Source organism: Podarcis vaucheri, assembly GCF_965113315.1.
Source record: "Podarcis vaucheri genome assembly, chromosome: 12".
NCBI lineage: Eukaryota > Metazoa > Chordata > Lepidosauria > Squamata > Lacertidae > Podarcis > Podarcis vaucheri.
Genome location: NC_138750.1, coordinates 36,950,932 through 36,963,847, shown reverse-complemented (window position 1 = coordinate 36,963,847; position 12,916 = coordinate 36,950,932). Strand labels below are relative to the sequence as shown.

The 12,916-nt window shown below is 41.2% G+C and overlaps 1 protein-coding gene across 1 annotated transcript in view; it reads left to right on the top strand.

The window, feature by feature from the left end:
* VPS50 (VPS50 subunit of EARP/GARPII complex) overlaps positions 1-12,916 on the top strand; it is a 76,467-nt gene that overhangs the window by 62,510 nt on the left and 1,041 nt on the right. Inside the window, exons 23-27 of the mRNA XM_082194144.1 lie at positions 5,989-6,137; positions 7,174-7,270; positions 7,448-7,606; positions 9,158-9,279; positions 10,292-10,481. Of these exons, the coding sequence (XP_082050270.1) occupies positions 5,989-6,137; positions 7,174-7,270; positions 7,448-7,606; positions 9,158-9,279; positions 10,292-10,481 (717 nt within the window). The remainder of the gene's footprint in view (positions 1-5,988; positions 6,138-7,173; positions 7,271-7,447; positions 7,607-9,157; positions 9,280-10,291; positions 10,482-12,916) is intronic.

Below are 12,916 nucleotides of genomic sequence, written 5' to 3'. Positions count from 1 at the left end.
CTTAAAAGAATTCTCAGTTCTCATGTAACCTTAAATAGGTTACTGCATTCTCTGGTATAAGTCAGAGAAAACCCACATTATGAATTCTTACTCCAAGAGTTTGTAGAAGTTGCTGAATATTTCTTCCGGGCTTTACGACTGGGAGATATAAAAGGAAAGTAGTGGTTGTTGCAATTTAGAAACACTTCATTACAAGAAACATTAGGATAGGAGTTTAAAGATGATTGCTGCAATATGGTGTAAGGGGTGTGTGTGTGTGTGTGTGTGTGTGTGTGAAGTCTGACTCGCTGTGGAAGCTCCAGCAGAAAACTAGCTGCTGTCCCCACTACTAATTAATAAAAATGCTATGTTGGTTGCAAGATAAAAATTAGGTATAAAAGGAGAATTCCAAAATCCAAGTTTGAGACAAGTACTCTTTGGTGAGAACCCCAGCAGAGATTTAAAATCACTAAATTATTGATATAGGAACTCAAGTGTGGCTTGTAAGAGCCATGCGGTCCTAAACTGGAGTAGCCAGCTCAGATCTCCTCACACATTCAGCTTCTCAGGTAGAATGAAGGGGGACAAGGTCTTGATTACCTAGTCTCTCTTAAGGTGAACTAAGCCTGGCAGGACAGCTTACTCTATGGCACAGAATGTTAGCCGCTTTGAGACTTCTTAAAGGGAGTGAAAGGCGGGATATCAAATCCAAACTACTACTACTCTTCTTCTTCTTCTTCTTCTTCTTCTTCTTCTTCTTCTTCTTCTTCTTCCTTCATGCATTAATTAAACATGTTGGTTATATGAGGCTGGTTATCCCACAAAAGCTTGTCTCATCCTGTTGAACCCAAACTTATTATAAGGAATCTTTCATATTAACATCCATCTTTGTAATTCAGTGCGAGTGGAGGCCTGCTGCCTTAAAAAAGAACCCTGGGAAATCTAGGATGTGGACACATAACTTGAGTAACCCAAACTGGGAGTGGATTTATATACTTGGAATCCAGTTTGTGAGACCAGTAGTTGGCTCAACTTGCATCTCAGTTATTTTCAGTATGGTTGAGTAGATTAACAATTTCTATCTCAGGTGAGTACAGTAATCTGTCTGGGCCTCCACTGTTAGGTTTTATTGTTTGTGAATGGTTAGTTCCAGACTTCTTGGATTTTACCACTTGTTTCACAATGTATGTTAAAGAAAGATGGCATCATATTCCTAGATGGTGTGTGTGTGTGTGTGTGTGTGTGTGTGTGTGTGTGTGTGTAGTACAAATACTGCTAAATGTGAAAAGGAGCTCTTCATCAAGTTTGTTCCTGTGGCCAGTGGTGAAAATTGCATACTCCAAAAGCCTTTGTAACGTACCAGTCAATGATCTGTCTACCTCCTTTCTCATTACAAGGAGTGATACAGTACAAAAGCTGCTGAGACTTGATGCTTTTTCAACCTGAATGGCACCTGTAAACCTGACAGTTGCTCAAAGGTCCTTCTTGTTTTCCTGCTCAATGAAGGAGAAAATGAAAGAAGGAAATGTCACTCTTTTGAAAGTGGGAAACACTTGAGACAGAAAATCTCCCCCACCTCATTTTTTGTGTGTGTTTTTCAAAGGCACAAATGCTAGCTGTATAATGAAAGGCTTCTTGCAACGTCTACTTGCTTTTTGCTATCTCAAAAGTAAAAACCTTTCTCAGTGTATTGTAGAAGCATGGAACGATACCCTAAAGAAGCAAAATGTCATTAAGGGTCAGGCAGTCAGTATATGTCCTCGACATTTTGGGTCAATGGGTTATGTTTGTTCAGGAATTTTATGTCTCTGGATGCTAGAAGCCTGCCTTTGTTCTTTTCTTACTCTATATCAAATCAATTTGTCACTTTGGAGCACTGTTGCTTGGACTGTACTGAATGTTCTCCTCTTTCAGTTTGGGGGGGGGTCAAAAGCTTGCTTTCAGAGGACCAATATACTTCTTGAAAGAATCCTAAATTCTGTGGATGTTAATCTCCTCTAACCCCACCCACCCCATATTTTTCACTCCCATTGCTCTGCTGCTATTCTGGCAACTCTGGACGATTTCATGAACTACATAGCCAATGAGATCCGGCTATGTGCTGATGTCACTGAAGACAGACAAAGCCATTAACCTCAATCCCAATAGATAGACACTTTTGCCTCATTTCAATACAGCCATAAAAAATACTGAGAGCGGGGGGGCTTTTCAATGCTGGTGGAAATATCCACGAACAGTTGGATGCTCTGATTTAATGTAGTTTATTTGCCACTGTCTTCTTGACACATCTATGGCTTTAAAATTGCAAAACTGCTGTACCCCAAGCAAAGCAGACCTTTGGAAAGTTTGTTTTCCATCACAGTCCCTGTATAGTTAGACTGAAAGCCCTGTCTTCATGAATGCTATGCAACCTCTTCTTTATTCATAGACTCCCCTGCTGCCATGGGTGGCATGAATGGCATTCTGCGCTGTATGGGGCCTCTTCAACTGATGGTAGTGCCTGCATTCTGCCCACCAACAGTGAATTAGGACAGGAGCTGCAAAGTTGGCATTTCTCTGGGTAGCAGAGCTTCATTCAGAGCAGCCCCTGATGCAAGGAAAGGCCCTGCAGAAAGGGGAGGGAGATGCTTGGCTTTCCTATCAATGCAGCCCAAGAGAACCTTCCCGGAAAATAATTGAACGTTACCTGTTGTGCTCTAGCAAGTCCTTTCCAATGGACAACACAGGCAAGAAGACAAAGGCATCTCTAAGAAACTGGGCAGACTTTGAAGTCATCTTAGTAGCTGAGAATTCTCCAGTGAATTGTGGCCAGTCCCCAGAGACAAAATGGTTGTGGGATATCTTCGGGAGAAGAAAAGAGTCAGGGGTAAACCCTTCTCAAACCCGGAAAAGAGTCCCTAAGGTGGTTGGATGGTGCCTTGTACACCTCCTTCTGGTAACTCCTGCAGCCCAGCTGGTGCCAAACATATTGCTCTGCTTTCTTTGGACCACATCAGTGAGGCTAAGAGGACCTCCATGCACACTGCCCACGCTTGCGCCCTCGGAAGGTCACTTTGGTGCTGCTAACATCACCTCTGGAGGTGCCCTCCATTGTCTCTCGAGACAGACAGATGCCGACAACAGCAAGATTGAGCTACTCATTCTGATATAGTTTCAGAGTTTAGGAAAAGGACCATAGACTTAGTGGTAGAACATCTTTTTTATGCAGAAGGTCCTAGGGTCAATTCCAGATAGGACTGGGAAGCAACCCTTAATGAAATTCTGGAGAGCCGCTTCCAATCAGTATATCAACTAAATATACAGCTGTAAGGCAGCTTCCTAGGTTCCTGAGATAGGTGGGTCAAACAGGGAAAATTAGAGGTGTCTCAAGAATCCTTTTGGGTTTCTAATGGAAGATACCTTAGTAAAATCAAATATTAACAAAAGAAGTTTGTATATGACAGTGGGACACTCAAGATGGCCCTGCAATGCAAATTGAGAGGAGTTGGGTGAAGTTGGTAGGAAAGGCTAACATGCCAATTCTTTTCCATAATCCAAGCACATGCTACAGTCTCTGTTGTGAGGGGTGGGGGGTAAGAAAGTAGCCCACACTGCCATTTGGAACAGTCCCACTTGCAGCATCTGAATTTGCCACAGGTAAAAATGGCCCACTTTAAATTTTCGTTTTAATACATTATTCCAGTCATTACACACTTCTTCCTCAGTGTAATTTGAAGCAGCCAATAGACTGAAGGTCAAAATTGTAATTCTGGTCATGGAGAATCATATCAAAGAAATTGGTTTTTTTAAAGAATTTCAATCTTCTGTTTCTTTGTTTCATAGTGGATTTTCAATTTTTCTTTTTAAATGCCTTTGTTATGCATTAGCAGTCAAACAATTATTGTGCTGTGATTTGTTGCTCACTCGAAAGGTGTTTCACTCATGAACCACATTTCATTTTTAATTTATAAATAGGTTTCTGGCTTTAAAGTTTACTGATGTGGAATAGACAGAGTTGTCTTTGAGCTCAAACTGCTTGGCCCCTTCTCCGCAGTAACAACCCCTTTGACCCAAACACCTTGTTTGTTTGTTATTCTCCTTGCAAACTCTTGATGTCTTATTCTTTAATGTTCTTTTTATAGGGCACAGCTTTCCATCTTTTTAATGTGCAGGGGAGACAGCACAGCAATGCATTTGATGAGGTGCTTGCTGTAATATAAATACTTTGACAAAGTGCGGTTGTTAAGAGAAGGTGCACATATTTTATGACTGAAGAAAAGTCTGGACGTTAAAAACATTTAGATCTTCAGGTCTATTTATTGTTGTTGCAAATCTGCAGAGTTTTGCTTGGTTTGCAAGATTTCACTTAATTGATGCTAGAGGGTATCCCTGTGTTTTAGTACTTGGTGTCTTAAGTTTTGCACTAGCATATGCCATTGCTTGCTTAGTGGAACTAGTATTCAGCTGTTAGAACTATGCCATCCATAGGCAGCATTGGGAATAAGATCTCACCTTTTCCATTTTTACAATCACTCTGCCCCTCCCTGTAGGGTCCCCAAATGTCGCTGGCACTTTATCCCTGTTTTTGAAATGTGGTTAGTAGATTGGCCACTTGGTGAAACTCTGATCACATTTTCACTTATGACAAAGTGAAATAACTCACAGATGACCACACAAATAAGTAGCGGCTACAATGCTTTTTTCTGGGGGGGGGGGGGCGCAGGGCGACGCATACACCTAAACCTTTTGTTAATCTTTGTACTTTTGTCCATTTACTGTATTTATTTTTCCCGATTTGAACTATAAAATGGTGGTTTTCTTGAGTCAAAGTGAGAGTACCTATAAACATTATTTTAGAAAAAGCACTGATCTGCTATATCCTCCATTCATTGATGTATTTCACTGTAGAAATTCAATGGGAGTTTGAAGTATAGTGAGATCAGCTGTCCAAAGAAAACATTGTTTTTGTTTGTTTGTTTGTTTTAAAAAAGAAACCCATTGAGCTAGTGCAGGTGATTGTAACTTTAAACAGCTATTTCAATCCCAGCCTCAGTCATTCTGTATAATCAAAATAGTGGTTGAAATATGTATCTGCTTGGCACCTGCTATCCAGTAGTGTATCTAGAAAATAGTTCCTCTTGGAGCTTTAAATATGATATAGGTTTCCATTTTATTGTGGATGTGGACAGAAAATGACTTTATCAAAACTTACTATGCTGTAAATCATTCAGATTAATTTTGGGGTTATATATCCCTGTTCCAAATACTGCAAGAGAACATTGTTTATTTGTTGCCCATGTTTCTCTTCCCTCTAATCTTGGTTTCATATAACTTACTTATAGTAATTGATTCTTTCCTAAAACTTTGTGCATTTTATTTGCTTGGAGCGACGAGAAACCCACAGAGAATTCTAGTACATGATGAATCTCTTCCGCTGTGAGGGATGAATGCATTCCAGTCAGGTTTCTCTTCTAGGTAGTCATTTGAATAACATGAAGGTGAGGCTTCATCAGAAACAGACTTCCCTGCTGAACAAAGCCAGAAGGCCATTGCTTAAAAAAAACACACACCCCAAAACCCCACATTTTTGTTTATATATGCAGTGTTTGTGAGATTTAACAAAATCATAGCTTAGTAAATGGATTCCTCGATTATCCACAAAACAGCTGCAGGGTTGAAGGTGAGTAGTATAAAGTTCCTGAATGAACACGTTCATTTTGCTACCCTTGAGGACGAAGAGCTGTCTTATTAATTATGCTTCTCAAATCTCAGGCTTCCCGGCCTTTAGAAGCCCATTGAAGTGTGTGGATTCTTGTGGTCAGATTATCTGCCTCCTGGATTCTTAAATTTCAGCAATAGCGTGGTTTAGTCCCCAGAGGACCCTGTGTTTCAGCTAGATAGAAACGAGACGTGCCAGTTTCCGTTGCCTGAATACCTTAGGCTGTGTTCATCATGTTTCAATAACTCTGATGCCTGTCTTCCTTGCTCCCCTCCCTCCCTCCCTCCCTCCCTCCCTCCCTCCCTCTGCAGGAGGTCTCCTCAGATGCCGCTGGAACGCTGACTGCTGTTGAAGAAAGAAAGGAAAAGGTTCCCACCCCCCATCTCAGCCACCTTGTCGTCTTGACATCAGGCAGCACTTTATATGGCTTGGCAGAGAGAGTGGTTGCCACAGAATCCTTGTGCGTTGACTGTCAAACCGTGTTTCTTTCTAATTATTACGATGGACACTTGCAGATTCGTTTTTAGATTCATCCTCCAATTGTTGAACCGCTTCAAGTGGGGTCTTCGTGGTATTAACTTTCTGTCATTGGCTATGACGCTTTGTGCACGATAAGAGCATAAATCGCTGGGGTTAAACGAGGGATTCATGGTTCAGACTATACTAATTTATCCTCAATCCCATCCTTCTCTGTCTGTGGTGATGCTTAAAATGGATGCATTCCCAGCTTTTCTGCATCCTTTTGACTTAAAAATGTATCTTATTTTTAAGATCAATATTAGAGCAACTCTTTTGGCCCACTGGGTAGCGCTGGACCGCAGCCTCCTGAGAGTGCCACTCCATATCAGACAAAATACTTGCCTGAACTTCTCCAGCTATATTCAGTTACCTGGTTGCGTTGCCAACTGCTTTGTTTCACCATGTTCTGTTGTTTACATTTTTGTCTGTGTTCGTGCTCATAGCAAATGGAGCATTTTAATTCAGAAATCATTTGTTATCACTTTGTAACAGAGACAAAGCGTTGGCGCCATTGGGAGATTTCTTACAGAGATATGTGGTTCGTAAAATTAGTGAGCAAGAGCTAAAAAAATTGAGCCCCCTAGCCTAGGCCTCCCTAGTCTAGCATCCTCTTTGCGTCAGGGGCAAACCAGGTCCTTAAGAGATAGCTGCGTGCAGGACGCAGAAGGCCTCTCTTGCTGTTGTTCCCTAGCAATTACTATTTGGAAGCATATTATCTCTGAAGATGGGTGGGGGGTGTTCATATGGCTATCATGACTAATAGCCACTGGTCGGCTTATGCTTCATGAATTTGACTAATTCCCTTTTAAAGCCGTTAAATCTAGACGTCATCACAAAAGATATTGGGAGTTGTATCTGCAGGATACGACGTAGACAGGGATCTGGTCCAAAAGGCTCTTGTATTATCTTCCGGAGGCAATAACTTTTTCTAATATTTGTACCGAGGTCACAATGGATTTTTCTCTTTTGTTTCTCAGAGTGTTTTTAGCTGAGCAGTTTGAGTTCCTCCAGTCTCATCTTGATGCTGTAATGCCTCCAGCCAAGAAACCTTTTCTTCAGCAGTTCTATTCACAGGTCAGGATTCTGCACACATCCACTGTTTTTATTTTTTAAGGGTGGAATTCGTTGATTTCTCCTGAATGGCTATATCACCTGCATGACACAGTGATATGTTGTGCAGTTTATCTGAAGTTTTCCTGTACCATAGGAAGAAAATGCTGTTAATTACACCAGATTCTCCTTGCGTTCCAGACGGTTTCAACAGCCAGTGAACTCCGTAAGCCTATATACTGGATTGTAGCTGCTAAAGCAATTGATTATGAACAGATGCTGCTGCTAATGGCAAATGTGAAATGGGATGTGAAAGAAATCATGTCACAACACAACATTTATGTAGATTCTCTTTTAAAGGTGAGTATCTCTTTTCTTGCATTGCATTTTAATGACCTAACAAAGACAGAAATAATTTCTCTTGGTGCCTTCTTATATATCCTGTGCAGCACATTCTCAGCTGGATGTTTTGCTCTAACCAATTTTTTGTTGGCGTTGCTAGAGCTAAAAATATTTGTTTTCCCATTATTAAAGCTGAAGACTTGTGGGTAGCTTGCCAGCAGTGAGAGTAGGAGACCTGCTGGAGTTCAATTCGGTTCATGAGTTGGTATATATCATTAACAAAGAGCATGATGGGACTCTCTTAGCTGGAAATATGAAAAGCCTGTCACAAGAGACCACAAATATAGAAGGAAAGCCAAGCTTAATTTAATTAATTGTTGGTGGTGCCAGAATCTGGTCAGATTGACCTTGAGGAGTAATCGTCTGCAATTACCTTCCCTCTTTTCGTTTCCATTATGAGTTTTATGTCTATCTGCTAAAGACTATCTGCGTTCCCAGACGTACCTGTAAGCATTAGTCCTTCACTAGTACAATCATAAGCAGAAGTAAGTCCCACTTTACTTGCAAGTGAGTGTGCATAGGATGGTAGCCTTTGTCTTCTGTTGTCCTTACATTTCCTGGACAAGAATAACTGACTTGGGGATATGTGAATTAATTTTATCCAATCACCAAATTATATATTTTTATGAATTCCATTTGTAGGCTACTATTCCGTACTAATTCTTCCCAATTTTAATCCTTAATTGAGACTAACTTTTTCCTTAGTAACTCACACTTCACGCAGGCCGACTATAATAAAAATATGTTTAGTATGTGTTGCATGTAGTGCATTTTATGAGTTTATATTTGTATTCTTTAGGGATGGACAAATCCTGCCAATTCTGATTCAGTAATAAGTTGAATTTACTGGATTGGCTACTCCATATCCATGTTTGTGAAGTATCATTGGAGCTGTAGATCCATGAGCTGTGTGGTCTAGGATACTCCCACATATGTGCAGGATATCACAGCATGAGCCAGGTTCTTGCCACACACCCAGCTGGACTATTTAATTGCTCCAAAACTATGGAAGCTACAGTATGAAAAGTGGTGGCATGCCCTGGAGTGCACTAGAAGCATCAGCACATACTAGCCTAGGTTAAGTTAGGTAAGCCTCCATGCAGAAAGCTCCAGGTTCAAACCCTGGCATCAGCAGTTAAAGTATCAGGTGACATGAAAGACCCACCTCCTACCTGAGACCCTGCAAAGCCTTCTTCCAATCAGAGCAGACCTAGCTGAACCAATGGGCTGACCAAGGATAAAGTAGCAGCGTGAACACACTTCATGCCATATGAACATTCCCCATGTTCCAAAAGCAAATCTTAATTCAGCTACAGCATTTTAGATGATAAGGGAGTTTAGCGGCAACCCTCATGATAACGATAAATGAGATCCATTTTCTCTCCATTTTGTATCATTGTGATTTGTGCCTCCCTTTGCTCCCTCTATATAAATGAGTTTTTGTGTCTAGATAGGTATGTTTTGTATGTATTGCCACCACTGACTAATATTCCCTTTATGTTTTATTAGGAATTTGAACAGTTTAACAGGCAGCTGAATGAGGTTTCTAAGAGAGTTCGTATTCCATTGCCAGTGTCAAATATTCTTTGGGAGCATTGTATACGACTAGCTAATAGAACTATTGTAGAAGGGTAAGTGGATAATGACACCTTTTCTAATTTTTTGTGGGTCCCTCTCCTTGCCTTGTAGCACATGGTTCGACCCTGCTCTTTTCTTGTAAAACCTTAAAATTTGGATGATGTGAGCTAATTAATCAGAGAAGCTTGAACTGTGTGGACCCTGCTTTAGCCTTGAGTTGGATCAAGGATGGGGAATCTTCAGGCCTCCTATATGTTGTGGATCTCTAACTCTCATCACATCCAGCCAGCATAGCCAGTGGTCAAGGATGAAGGGAGTTGAAGTCCAACAACATCTGGAGGGCCAAGGGTCCCCATTCCTTGGGAAGATCGTCTCCAGGTTATATCTCAAGTTCTGCAGTGATCACACCACGTGTGTCCATCAGCTGCCTTGCATAGGAGTCATGAGGAATAGAATTCTTGAACTGAGCTTGAGCACAGAGCCACGGTGCATGTGTAACAATATTATTTATTAGGGGAAGCCTTTCCTTGCTCACTTCATTACTGGGTCAGAACAGCTGCTACGGCACCTCAAGGTTCTTAGGAACATAGTAATCAAACAATTGGCCCATCTAGCTCAGTCCAGCAGTGGCTCTCCAGGGTTTCTGACAGCACCATTCCCAGCCCTACCTGCAGACGCCAGGGGTTCACCTGGGAATGTCTGCAAGCAAGCCAGATGCTCTCCTACTAAGCTACAACCCCTCCAACATCAATTTAACCAAGAGAATTTATCACTGCAGAAGTATTAATATCACTTTGGGCTGTTTAGGTGCACCCCATACTTGTTCCCTAGATTCAAATTCAGACCATTCATTTTCCAAACCAATTGCCGTCTTGAAGGGCAAGAGAAGAGTATTCACAAGTGATGTGAGAGTTGTCCCTTTAGTCCTCTGTAAATACATCAGCCTCCAATAGCAGCTTGATATCTTTACTGCATTCTGCGGCGATGTGCCCACAAAGATGAGGACGTCAGAGTAGTTACCGCGCAACCACGACTGCACACTTATCTGTTGCTTGTCTGTCTTAGTTACGCAAATGTCAAAAAGTGTAGCAACGAGGGGCGTGCCTTGATGCAACTGGACTTTCAGCAATTTTTAATGAAGCTGGAGAAACTCACGGATATTAGACCTATTCCGGATAAGGAATTTGTTGAAACCTACATCAAGGCTTATTATTTGACTGAAAATGACATGGAACGCTGGATCAAGGAGCACAGGGTAAGACATGGATTTTTAGTTCCTCTCATTGGGTAGGAATTGTGGGGAATATCCTTGAGGCAACAGTGGAGGCCATGTAATTTAAGCAGAGGTGGCTGGCAAGGAAAGCGATAAACTTGCTCTCCTCCCTATCCACTTGGTCTGAAGTCACTTGCCCCATGATAAAAAGGCCCGTGAGAGAGAGAGAGAGAGAGAGAGAGAGAATAAGCACTAGGCTTATTTCCCTCATGTCATTATAATCACATGAGGGAGAATAGGGGGGCACACTGACAAGCCCCACCCTCCTCAGACGCATTACAGGCCCCATATTGAGAGCTGAAGGGCATTTGATTGGAGCTAGGAGCCTCTACTATTTGTCACAGCAAATGTTGGAAATCATATGGGGATCCCTGGTTTAGAAAAAATGTGCTGGGGACGACGACTTCCCAGCACTTTCTTGCCAGTGTGTGTGTAATCACATGAGAGGGAAGATTTCCAAATAGGGTTTAAATCTTTCAAGGAAGGGTATAGGCTCCCAGGCTGATATGAGTCCCTAAAGAAGGGTCTGACAACTGAAATGGGTTGGGCTCATTTCAAGAAGCTATTTTCCTAGCATAATGGAGGTGCGTGTCTCTCTCCCCACCCCCTATCCTGGCTTCTGTGTTTTTCCCTTTCTTTTTGATTGGTGCTTTTCCATTCTGTAACAGTCTGTTCCCAGTACTGCTTCCTTTCTGCTTAATATACTAAGTTTAGAAGGCCCATTAGGAACAGTTCTTGATCATTTCTGCGGTTGGTTGCATCATTAAGGAATTGACCCATAACTTTGGCGTTGTTGTATAAGAAAGCAATGAGAATAATACATCAGTCAGAAAAACAACTGCTTTCTCATTTTCTGGTTATTTATCCTATAACTATTTTTATACCTTGTTTTACTATACACATGAAAGCTTATAGATATTAAACTATTAAATCAATTTATTTTAAAATCATGAAAGTTAGAATAGATCACTGTAAGCCTGTAGATTCATAAACTGCCCTGGGAACTTAATTACATGGGTGGTATGTAAATGCAGTACTGAATAAATTAAGGGACTAAAATGTTCTCCAAGTACCTTCCATAAAAAGCAATCTCTTTTCTGTTACTTGTAGGTTTAGGATTTATCAGATCTATATCCATGAGGCCACAGCTGTTAAGTTCTTTGGGTGCGCTAATGCAGTCCTACCTTGGAAGTTGAACAGAATCTTTTCTGGAAGTCTGTTCGACTTCCTAAATGTTTGACTTCCAAACCACAGCTTCTGATTGGCTGCAGGAAGCTCCTGCAGCCAATCGGAAGCCGCGGAAGCCCTGTCGGACGTCCAGCTTCTGAAAGAATGTTCAAAAACTGGAACAATCGCTTCCATATATATATGCTAGGTTGTCCAAGGCTGGTGTAAGTAAACATAAATGAGTCCCAATCATGTTATGCTCTATTGATGATGCGCTATAATTGTAGCACAATAGCTGTGAGCTCGTAAGAGATTCTGGGTGGTAATAGGCTGGGAAGGAGTCCATATGCTTGCACCAAAGGAAATGTGGAAACAAAGTGAATTGGATGTTTCAGAGCTGTGCATAACTTTTCTCACTCAACAAGACATCTGAGGCACACAGTGCGCAAACCCACCAAAGGTCACCAATTAATCATCCAGAGCAAAAGGGGGGAAAAATGTCTTGGCAGATTATTTTCTTTTAACATTGGGTAATAACTCCCTACCTAACTCTCAGCGACTTCTTCCACAAATCTTGTTTCAGCCTCTTTATCCATCCAAATAGTCTGCATTGGAACTTACATAGCTCTGCTAAATGTGAGCCTTTTTTAAAAGTGCTATTTTTGTACACTCCTCATTCTGAGACTATTGCAGCTTCTAAACAGTGAAGTTAGAATCCTAGTTATTCTCACCATACATTGGTTGGAACGGTGCATGGTTGCATTTTTATTATTATTATTTTTAAAAACTTGCAAATGTTGCACTGAGTCAGTAATCCTGGATTGCTCTCAATCTGGCTAGACATTTACTTTTCTTGGATGAGCGTAAACCCACTTTGAGAGCATTTCCACCCTTCTCCCTTACCCAAGAGAAATGTTAAAAGCTTTACCTCTGTTAAATAATCACTCAAATGTTCTGGCAGTGTCTAAAGCAAGAGAGAGCTCTGTTTAAACAGGCAGCTGTGCCCTGGCACATTTCTGTGTTTTTGTAAGAGTTAACAATTATCCTTCTTAAAACACTATTTAAGAAATGTGTTCATCTTTTGATCAGGTACAATATTGCTGAATTTCCCCCCTCAAATCCTTTTAGGTGAAGCTAAATTGGAACTGTGAGCAGAAGCACTAAAAACAGATTTGCCGAAACAGTGTTGTTTTCTTAGTATCTGCTTTCATGGTTGTTTTCAGTCTTAGCCAGTTTCACATATTTTTCCC